The sequence below is a fragment of the Psittacula echo genome (genome assembly GCF_963264785.1).
Source record: "Psittacula echo genome assembly, chromosome: 4".
In the NCBI taxonomy this organism is placed as follows: Eukaryota; Metazoa; Chordata; class Aves; order Psittaciformes; family Psittacidae; genus Psittacula; species Psittacula echo.
Genome location: NC_137738.1, coordinates 49129872 through 49142071, shown reverse-complemented (window position 1 = coordinate 49142071; position 12200 = coordinate 49129872). Strand labels below are relative to the sequence as shown.

General features: G+C 38.4%; 1 protein-coding gene across 1 annotated transcript in view; it reads right to left on the bottom strand.

Annotated features, from left to right (window-relative positions):
• MOXD1 (monooxygenase DBH like 1) overlaps nt 1-12200 on the bottom strand; it is a gene marked incomplete at both ends in the record, with an annotated part of 48671 nt that overhangs the window by 26227 nt on the left and 10244 nt on the right. The window contains 3 exons of the mRNA XM_080614834.1: nt 8631-8714; nt 8841-9008; nt 10470-10616. Coding sequence (XP_080470960.1) covers nt 8631-8714; nt 8841-9008; nt 10470-10616 — 399 coding nt within the window. The remainder of the gene's footprint in view (nt 1-8630; nt 8715-8840; nt 9009-10469; nt 10617-12200) is intronic.

The window sequence follows — 12200 nt, the reverse complement described above, 5'->3', positions numbered from 1 at the left end:
TCCCAGACATATATTTTCAATGTACTACTTCATCATTGGCTTACTCTAAAACCAGACATAAAGCTAAGGATGAGGAAGAAGAAACAATGACATGATAGAAAATGGGGTTAATCAGTAGCAATCCTCTCCTGAAGATCATCCCACAAATCACATCAGAATTGAGAGGCTGAATTCAGAGAGCTTCAAAAGATTGTACCCTCCCTTTCCCCATGCCCACCATTGGTCATATTTTAAGTTAAGGCTCTTGTCATCTAACACTTGTACTTAACTAGAAATTACACAACTTTTGACTTTCATTTAACCAGAAAATAACATAGAATCATAGAATCATAGAATAGTTAGGGTTGGAAAGGACCCCAAGATCATCGAGTTCCAACCCCCCTGCCATGGGCAGGGACACCTCACACTAAACTATGCCACCCAAGGCCTCATCCAACCTGGCCTTGAACACTGCCAGGGATGGAGCATTTACAGCTTCCTTCGGCAACCCATCCCAGTGCCTCACCACCCTCACAGTAAAGAATTTCTTCCTTATATCCGATCTAAACTTCCCCTGTTTAAGTTTGAACCCATTACCCCTTGTCCTGTCACTACAGTCCCTGATGAATAGTCCATCCCCAGCATCCTTATAGGCCCCCTTCAGACACTGGAAGGCTGCTATGAGGTCTCCACGCAGCCTCCTCTTCTCCAGGCTGAACAGCCCCAACTCTCTCAGCCAATCTTCATACGGGAGGTGCTCCAGTCCCCTGATCATCCTCGTGGCCCTCCTCTGGACTTGTTCCAACAGTTCCATCTCCTTTTTATGTTGAGGACACCAGAACTGCACACAATACTCCAAGTGAGGTCTCACGAGAGCAGAGTAGAGGGGCAGGATCACCTCCTTCGACCTGCTGGTCATGCTGCTTTTGATGCAGCCCAGGATACAGTTGGCTTCTGGGCTGCAAACGCACACTGCCAGCTCATGTTCATAAAATATGTTCATAAAACCTAAAATATGTATTTTCCAACCACATGCTGGCATACATTGCCATAATGGATGGATGCTGTTTTAATTTTAAAAAGAAAAATCAAAGAAACTGTATTAAATTAAGTAGATGTTAAAGTTTGCTGATGATAGAAAATAGGTAGATTGTTTTTGCATACTGAATATTGAATAAATACTGCAGCAAAAAATAATGCTGTAAAATTACACAAGTGAAATGAAAGAAGACTAATGCAAAATAAGAATATGTCCCACCAAGAAATATGAAGTCTGTGGTCATATGTAGTTTCACCTTTGATCATAGAATGAAATCATACATGAAATAAATTTACATATGAAATAATTCAGCAGAATACAAGAGAAGACAGTATTTCTGTTATTTCCTGAGACAGTTGCTTGGGAAACTTCTAATTTCCAGCTGGTTTAATCACATGATTCTTTAACACTGCAAAACCTAATGGCCAATTCAGGCTTGCACTGAAGAGACAGCCCTCCAGATCAAAGGGCAGATAGGTTACAAGCTCTTCGTGGTAAGATGATCATTTGGTTGCCAATCTAGTTTGCTGAGGCTGAAATGGCTTTGCAGGGGAACACACAGGAAAATACAGACCATTTGTTTATGTCAGGCTGCATGATGCAATTTGCTAGTTATCACATTTAGCAAAACGCAAAAGTTCAAGCCAGAGAACAACAAGCAGTTACTGTCTGGTATCACTCAAGTTAAAAATCAGTGCCCTCATTTAGGTTCTGACGGCCACAAGCTGCCCTTCTGGCTTTCAATCAATCAGTCTCCTAAACTGGAGTCCTTTTGTATTTTCACACTGGGGTCTTTGGTATTACTAAAGCATTCCACTGTCAAAAAGCAGAGTTACCCTTGGCAACGAGTTTTTTTGGAGTTTTTACTTCCTTATCAGAGATTGCCCCGAAACTGAAGATGAAGATTAACTAGCAGCTGCTGGTGTACTCCAATACACGCCTTTCTTTAATTGAAAAGAGGCTCCCTTTTCCAAGGAGATCAACAATGGAAAACTTTGGTGCTTCTATGAAAATATGGCCAATGTACTGCTTCTCAGCTAAAGCTAAACAATTAAGTTTTTTCTGGTGATATGCTTGACCTGTTTTCACTAGTCACATCCTAAATTCAGAGCCAAAAAATTACGCAGGGCTGTGGTTGAAGAAAATCAATTTTTGTTAAAGGCAAATTTTTAAAGTATTATTTTTGCAATTTTTGCTCCTATCACAATCTTTTCTCTCCCCTGACCATTTTGGTGGGACATGCCTCCTCTGATTCATCCACTGGAGAGCTACATATCTAATTCAGGTTGGTTATCCAGGTTCCCTCATCCATCTGTGGAGAGAGAGACTGAACCATACAAGGGATGCTTGAGCTCATGTATTTCAGACACCTCCTCTGGGATGATAAAAACAGTTATTTTCTGCCACTGTAAGTTCGTTTAAGCAGCTGGCTCAGACCTGTAGATAAGTCAAGTTAGATGAAAGGAACCCCATCTTTGTGGTTGGAAATTTACTGTCTTTAATATGTTGCCTGAGTTTAATACAGTATTCATGAGGCATACTTAAGAGATGCTGCATTTTGACCACAGAGCCTAATCCCCAGCATGGGGTTTCTTCCGCATTTCACAGCAGCACTAAACCTCCTCACTCCACTCTCATAAGCAGGTTCAAATAATGCATGCGAGAGGAGTGTTTTACACAGGAATCCAAACACTTAACAGCTTGCAAAATGCAACCTACTGTTCCCCTTTTCAGCACCAAATGCCCACTAAAATTGGGCATCCCATTAAAAATGTTCTCTTACAGAACCTGAAGTACTTTATGTTCTTGAGCACAGCCACATCACAGCCTTTCTGCCAGCATTTCCCTGACTATGCTATGACTATTTCAAAAAATCCCCAAAGGTTTGGAACTACAGGAAAATTACTAATTCTTAAAGAAAAGACATGTAGGCACAACTAAATGGGACCCTACTACCCAACTGTATTTGTTATTTTACTTAAACAGGTTTTCCTAGTCTTAATGGTGAAATTCAATGTCCAGCATGTTTTTGTCTATGGGATTATTACTACTGAAGTCCAGGGAACTACTTTTCCTGAGGAAAACACAGTATATTGCAAAGAAATTAAGAAAACACAGGGGGAAAATTTACAGAGTGATGAAACTAGCATGGACATGCTATACACTGAACCTGAAAAGCTTCACACAAATCGATTATGGCATGTCTGGCACGTAGACTACACACACCATTCTTTCACCGGTATATACTGTAAGTTTTCAGAAGTTTACACAGAATTAAACAATTTGCCGGGTGTAGTGGATAGAATTCACGGAAAATCTAGAGACAGTAGAGGAAATACTGTATCTTAAGGGGTTTTTAATTGTGGCAGAAAGAAAACAGACCGTGGAACAGACGGGAAACCTGCGATTAACATGAAGCCAAAGTGATGAAACTTTAGCAGATGCAGTTATATTAATAAGCAATACAATTAAACTAACAGAGGACATGGACTATTGAAACCTAAGAGAAGGACAGTAATAATAAAAAAGCTGTGTCCGTAGAACCACGAGTAGAACGAGCAGTAAAAACAAGCTTTGCACATAAAACAAAAGCTGTATTTACTGAAATGTTGCAAAATATTTCTCATGAATGTGAAACAAATTTTCACTTTCATGTCACTGGTAAACGCCTGCATGATGCCAGCTCACTGTAAGCAAAAAATAAATTCAGCAAATAGGCAGAAAAAACCCAAACATCAACAAATAGTCTTATGAATTGTCACAGTGGTGTCAGCACACACATATCTACACACATTGAATATCACGAAAATCAGACACCTCAACAAGATTTTAAGGACTTCAGAATTTCCAGTGTGCTGCCACTGAGTAACTTTCTTTTTAAAAGGAAAGAGCAATAAAAGACTTAAAACGTGTGATTTACAAGAGGGAGGGTGCTGCAGAAACTCTCCTTTTTGGTATGTGCCCCTCTAGGTCAGCACCTCTCACTCTGCAAGCCCCCACTCCCAGCCCTGCTGCTGCACAGACTCTGCCTGCAAGGGATCTCCCCACCCAGGTTGCTGCCCTCAGAGTGGCTTCAGCAGGGAGACGGAAATCTTGCTATGCAGGTCGGTGCATGGACATGTCTGTGTGTCTGCTCTACCAGCAGGTCCCCCACACACACCCCAAAAGGTCCTGCTGGAGCTGAGGTCCTTCCCCTGGTGCAGTCAGTGAAACCAGGAACTTTCTTTTGGAATGAGATTAAGAGGTACACTCAGGACCAGTCAGAATAATAATACTTACAGAGAACTATAAAAATCCTAGTAAGAAATAACCTTAAACACATCTCTGGAAAGTCTGGGCTAGTAAGCGGAATGCTTTTATCCTAAGAAAGCTACTTCTGAGAAAGCTCCTGGCTAACTGCTGTATGTGAGAAAAGTAAAAATCCCCAGCGTAGTAAGCCTGAGGCACATACCACAGCCTGAAGCTCAAAGCAGCTAAACAGGCCAATGCACACATAGCTGCAGGAGAAGTTTGCAGACAGGCTACGATGTATGCGCTCCCATGCAAAGAACAGTCAGGGTCCACCACTCCAGGACCACAGTGGAGCCATCCTGCAAACAGCTGATGTGAAGAAAGCCAGTTGCCTGCTATTTATGGTCCAGTGGGAGATGTCCCTTCCTGTGACAGGGGTTGGAATTAGATTTCTTTAAGGTTCCCTTCCAACCCAAACCATTCTGTGATTCTATAATTACTTCCAAGCAAGCCCTTTCATCTGTTCTGCATATTGCTATTTTCAAAATTGACCTATTAGCCTGATAATGGTTCTACTATCAAAAAATACACAGGAGAGAAAATCTGTAGAAGTTTAAAGTATTTTCAAGCAACCACTGCTTAGCCAGGTAGGCAGCTTGAAGCTGAGGCCATGTACTCCATCAGAGTCACAAAACAAGCTCAGTGCCTCATATTGGTTGTAATCTGGGTAATCTTAACACTATTATGCCCTGCTGTTGAGAAACCATCTTATTTTTTTTTTCATTTCTTAGCAAGCATAATGTTATTATGAGTTATTTCTCCAGGATTTCCTGGAGGCATCAGAGAAAATCTCATAACAGAAGACACTGTAGGGACATGTAGGAAGACACAATCTCTTCCCTAGGGAAGAAGTTGCAAGAGGTATAAAACAAAGATTAAACAGAAAGTCCTAACCCTGGCTGGGTGCCCTGTTATCATACTGAAGCTCTGTTCTCCATTGGTAAATGCAGCATAAAGAGAAATTACTTACCCATGTCCTTATTCTACCTATAAAATGAACACAAGATTACAATCTTATCTCTCACGCAATTTACATGTCATGAAGTACAGCTTGATCAAGAATAGTCAATGAAAATATGCTGTTTCTCATTACCCAAGGTTCTTGGAAAGTAGCATGAATATTATGTAAAGAGAAAGAAAAGACATAAAGTCTTAAATAATTTACCTATGACTGATTTTGAGTTCCCTTATGCTAGTTATCTCGTGCTAACAGAAGAACCCAGGCCTTGCAATCATTACCCAAACAAGCCCTTTGATTCACTTCGAATCAAAAGCTTCCTCATGCAAGCAATCAGGTGGAGAACTGTGCCTGAGCTACCTGGAAGGCAAAGGCAGCACATAGCGACATCTGCAAAAAAAGTTTCTCATTTCTCAGAGAATCATTCAGTTTGGGGGACTTTTTTTGTTCCATGAAAAGCTTGAAAAAGGAAAAGTACGTGTCCTGGACATTCTCACTATTCAGCATCAGAAGTGTTTCATTTGTAAAAGCACTGGGCTGGTTTCATGGACCAATGGCTCATTTCCACCTGGAGAACTCCTGTTGTGGTCCTGGCGCACACCCACCTGTTAAGCTTCACCTAAAGACTTTCAGTTCATGAGCTCCATGACTACTCCATGGCAGTAACCACGCCAAAGTAAGGAGGAATAAAGCAAGAATAACTAAAAGGTTCACTTCAGAAGTGTGCTTCTCATTCGAACTGAAACACTACTGTAGATGCACCCTAGGACCAAGTGTTTTCACTTACCCACTAGATTGTATTTATGAAATCTATTTGTAAATGCTTTGAATATGTTCTGTTTGACAACATGTAGTTACTATTTTTTCAAAATAACGCATGGTCAATGGAAGTTTAAAAGTGTTTTTATTTTGGAATCTGGATTTAGAATCTGACATTTGTTAACCAGAGATAACTAAAAGTCTTGGCCTCCACCTTTAATGATATGTATAACTTTTTCACAGACGGTTTTCCTTCATTAAAATACTGTGATTTCCTGATGAAACTGGTATTTTAAAAATATATAATTATTAAAATGTATAAAATGTATTATAAAATGCTCAGAGCAATTTTCAAGAATAAAGGAATTACAGAGAAAAGCTGAACAGTATGAAAAGAAATTTTATTGTTGCATCTACGTGGGACTCAAGATCACCAGCAGATCTACATATGCACACAGCTAAGCACACGCTTCCATGATGCTGATGGCATGCATGCCCCAACAAGAGATGAACTGCACTTCAGTGCTCTACAGAATAATACAGGAGGACAGAAATGGCCAAAGTCAGCTCATACGTACTCTACTTAAGTAGAGTGAGTTATACCAGAAATGAATTTGTATAATTTTCAAAACATTTTTTCCTGTAAAAATGATATTTTTATGAAAATGGTGAACAGAAGGAATCCAGAATCAACATCTATCTAAGTATTTAACTAACACAGACAGTTTGATCAGGCCAAATATTCATTGTCCTCTTAGTGAAATTCAATCTGTTTGCATAGCTAATATCCTCCGGAGTAGCCATCAGCCCCATCCTTTGTCTATCAGTAGGCTTTAGGAAATGTTTAATCAGTATGCATGAGTGCATAGATACAATTCCACAACAGCCTTCTAGCCGTCATCTACAAAAGTCACATATACATATATATAAGTTGTGCCCCTGAAAAGAAATTCTAAGGAAGTGTTTGTACATCGTACTTTCTTTCTGTGATCGTTTTTCTCTCTCTAAACATTTTTTAAGAGGCAAGATGAAATTTGTTTGCTTTTCTGAAGGCATTAAATTGCTGAGGATTCTACTTTGATTTCTGCCTTTATAAAAAACAAATTCCTGACTTCAAAATATGATTTCTAAAATTATAATATTCTTCATAAATCGCCATAAAGATTACTAAACTATTCTGAAAAATTAATCAGTGTAATTTTGAGCTAAAAACATTATTTAGCTTCCACCAACCTTTTTTTTTTTTTTTTTTTAATGAGTAACTGTATGTGCAGTCAGGCAAAAATTTTAAAAATAAATATAGAAAATACAAACAGTAAATAGTTCTAGAGAACTTGTAAGCAGAACAGCTTCCACCAAACTTAACATGGGAAGTATGATTCTGATTGATACACTACTTTGAAGCTCTCTCACTTGAAAGCAGAAAGGTAGGAATCCCAATATATATACTGTATTACAACGAAATAATGCTTTTCATACAGATTTGTGAAAAGAGCTGTCATAAATTTTAAATATGACTAAAGATCAAGTACCAGAAGGCACAAATTTGGGTATTGCAATTCTTCATTCTGATAAAGTGCAGAACCCCACAATATTTCAGAATAGGTATATAAGTATTACTATAGTATGTATACTAATAGGTATATAGGTTATACTATAGGTATTTCTCAGACATACACTAGAGATCACGTTAAGTTCTCTGAGTTAATTTAAAATGTCAGTCTTGCTGAATGCATTGGAGAAATATAACTGACAACAATAAAAAAGATGGAATATAATTGCATACATAAAAGCATTAATAGGTTCAAAGACAGATAAAAATGAGGGCCAGAGCTATCTTAAGCGTTTTAGAACAATAACAAGTTGTTGTTCTTTTAAGAGGTCTGCTGTATATTGCTCCTGGGAAGAAATGTGAGAACAGTCTTTCCCCCCAGCACTTTCAGTGCTTTCAGTTTTCAAAGTTTTCAGCTTTCAGTTCCAAACCAAAAATAAAAAACAGAAAATGTGCCATAAGAGAACACGTTTGTGCACCTGGGTTTTGAAATCTTCTTGGATTGCACTGAACCGTGTGTGGATGTTGACATATATATAAGATAATGACGTCTGTGCTCATTTGATGTCAGGTGGCAAAACTCCACTGTGATAATCACAAGAGGGGTGACTGGAATCAAATAAGAGCCTGGCCCTTTGAACAAACTTCAACTTTTTTATTTTCTTTTTTTTTTTTCAATCTAAAACTGTTCTCTGTTAAAAGAAATTCATTAAATTCTTCCACAAAAGTAGAAACTTGATGAAACATGCTTTCAGGCAATTTTACTTTGTCTTTGCCAGGAATGTTTACAGACAAAACCAATTTTCAACCTCATTTTCTTAAGGGAGAGAGGATATAGGGGAAGAGAAAGGAAGGGGCTCTGTCACTACATGTGGCGGTTGTCAGGTCCTAGGCACACACATACACATACACTTACACTTGACCCATGTTTGCCAAGACAGACAAGAGGTATGGTTTTCCCTCCAGTAAGTAAATTTTGAAAGTGCAAGAACTGATTTGAAGCATAACTGTTATCTAAACTCCTTTAAATTTGCTTAGTCTGAATCACTTACCTTTGTCACATGATGCTTTTCATGTTGTACAGGAATCTTGAACATTTGGCACCAATATGTTGTATCCTTGTCTGGTACAGGCACCTGTCTTAATAAAAAGGGCAAGGACACAATATTATAAAAGTCACATTACCCTGCTGCATAAGCCCAAAGCTTTGGCTACAAATTTATCCCCATTTCTGCATAAACCCAAAACCCAGAGTAACTTACGTCTTTGTTTGTCAAGTCAAAGTATGGCAAAGAGGCAGATAAGACTTCTTCTTTCTCAGGATTCAGTAAACGGAGACTCTTTGTACCGCGATTAGACCCATGGTAGTTTTGACCTGCTTCTCCCATGTCTTTGTGGTGGTATGCCCATATTACCCGCACTGTGCTCTCCTGGAAGAGAAAAACCCACAAAAACAAAAAAACCAAAAAAGTCCATAAGGAAAAGGAACAAAATCTTCTTTACATAGTTCACATAATTCCTGTGATAGCTATGACGTCAGTGTTGCTGTATTTGAACAATGACAACATGTACTAGAGGATCAGTTAATCAGTCATCTACTGACACAATTTTCCCTTCAAAATTATAATGTTTTATACTCATGGAGTTCATTGCAGATACGCAGAAGATGAATCTCTCTCTGGTAGATTCCTTCATTAACGTGAATTTAAATCATATCTGCAAACAGCAGCCTCACAAAGAGATAACCAGCTAAATGCATGAAAAAATAGTTTTTTAGACATGTCATTCATTTGGCCAGCAATCAGAAGGTTTCCCCAAAAAACATTTTCCAGGCACAGCCCTGTAAAGATGTGAATACCTTCTGTGGACTGTTGTCCTTAAATGCTAGGGAAGATAAATAATCAGTTACAGAGCAGATCTGCATCTTAAAAATCAATCTACAGCCACAGCACAGACCAATTCACTGTAAACCATTCTCAGGTTGCAATAATCACCCTTGAGAAAAAGTACTCTAATAAATCCTGAAGTGCCCCAGAATGTTAAATTATATCGAAAATCTGGAGCAGGTGTGGAAACCATAGATCCACTGACTGCTTGGAAATCTGGCTGTTTATACAGCTGTGGTTTGCTTCCTGCATCTTTCAGCTCATCACATTGTTATTATTGCGTATATTGTAAAAACATGGATAATGATAATATTGTTGAACAACTATAGCAAGGCTTTCAAAATGTGTAGTAAACAAGCCAAAGCAGAGAAGGCCTTGAAAATCTCTCTAACCTGTCATTGCCAATACAGAAGTCATCACCTTCATATAATTCAAAATTATGATTAAGAAATAGTACAGCAGTTCCTAGGGCAACAGAAGAACTTACCATGAGAAGTATTTTATCATGGAAAGAATTTTATGATAAAACTCTTCAAAGTCTTAATTTTGAATAAATAAATAGAACATGTGTACTTTAAATATATCTGCTCCAAACTTTTTCAAAAGTCTATCTTTAAGATCAATTACAAGTTAGCATAGTACCTAAAAAGTGTTTATCAAGCTGGCATCTCTTGAATGATTGTAACTGTAGGATATAGGACTTTATTGCCCAGAGGTACCAGTTTCAATTCTGTGTTCACTTGGTGTGTTAGAAATTAGAGAATACAATGCATTAGAGTGGAAGGACAAAGCAAGCTGAAATTAAAATATAAGAGTTTAATGAAACTAGTGCAAGTATTTCACCTGGTTCATTTAAGTTGACCAACCAGATGTTTTGGAAAGTGAATTTCTCTAATTCTGTCCTTTTACTAAGATGAGATTTTAATAATCAGCTTCATAACCACATATATATATTTAGTCTGTATTAATTAATTCATCTCACTACCTACAGGCAGATCCTCTTACCGTTATGCTCTTGTCATTTGTGTCACAAGTGTGCAGTTCTCTGCTAAAAGCCAATATTGTATGTGTACTGTTTTCCATGGCATACTCCAGATGGTAATCCTGTTGAGGGTCCTTTCTGAGCACTCTGTTTTCATCTGTAAAATAATCCTGTTGAAAAGAAAAGATGGCCCAATATTAAATTAAAAATTAAACTTTATGTCCAGTACTGAACCCCTCTCAAAACACACCTTTATGTAAAATGATGAACTATCAGTTTTGTATCAAATGATAAACTTGAGGTGGTATTAAACTTGTTTTTATTAAAAATCTCCAAGAAAGCACGCCTGCTTGCTAGGCAGCTTGAAGAATGCCTTGAGTAACTTTAACACATTGCCTCTACATAACCACAGAAATAAAAGCTATAGCCAACAACCATCATAACCGGGATGTCGTGGACTTTGGGAGAATTTACAAAGAGAATGAATTTCAATTAATATTCACATCAACAATATTGCCATTCCCTCTTCTCCCAACTTCTCATTTGTTTTGTTCTTCCCCTCAAAAAGCAAACCTCTTGAATGCACATTGTCTGGAACCAGAAACCCTACGGCTTAACTAGCCCAAGAAGTGCTCAGTTCATACAAAAGATGCTGGGTTGGGGCTAGGTTGGGGTTTGGGGGTGGGGAGCTGTTTGTAAGAAAGGCGCTCCACGTCTGGGGTTCAGCAGAGGCACAGTACAATGGAGGAGCGGCTGCAGCGATGCTGCGTCATTAACCTCCTCACCCCAAATTCCTGCAGCCCCTGCAGCTGGGACCCGACCTTCCCTCTCCTCCTACTCTGGCCACCTGGAAAAGGCTGGCCACCGCCTCAGATGTGCCTCCTCTGGTCACCCTCCTTTGAGTTTTAGGCTGTTTCTGCCAGGCTTGATATAGGGAGGGAGCTTTTAACTAATACATGTATTTTTCACACAGAACAGGCAGGCACCATTAATTGTGTGGTGTCCTTCACAAAATAATGCAGTGCTGGCTGCTTCTGGAAGGCCTTTACTTCTGCAGCTGTTTAGACCTCCATTCACTTTTAGAAAGATTTATAGCTTTCCCTTCTTGTTAAAGTGAAGGTAACCCAGCTGAAAAACTGTAAAATGTTATGCCCAAGTATTCTGATGCCAGTAAAAGTAGCTGATACCTGATTAATTCAGTAGAGGATCACTTAGGAGCTGCAATCTTAAACTTCTACCTCCCCGCCCCAGAAATCTGTGTGTGCAGAAGACCCCATGCATGCCAGTCAGAGTTCACAAGCTGGTTTGCCTTCTGTAGACATACAACTAACTGCATGATTAAACATTTCATTAAGATATACTAATCTGGGTAAAAATTTGAATAAACTTATCTCAGTCATAATGCATTTTCAAGGAAAAAAGGGGTAAAATGTTGACCATTTTTTATCAATTTTAAATATTAATAATATTAATAATATAACATAATATAATATATAACATGACATAAATTATTATATTAAAATTTAATTCTGTCTTGCCAAAACCACTGAAACAGTTTGGATTTTTTCACTCTGGAACAAATCTAAACTTCAGAAATGTTGAAAGCACCAAAAGAGTGTTTCTTTTCCTGTCAGCACTTCTCATGGTTATAAATGAATGAGTATATATGCGAAAGAATACACATATGGAAAAATAATTACCGAAAAGAGCAAAAGAGAGGTCTGGGACCTGAAATTGTATGCTGAAAGGAAGGG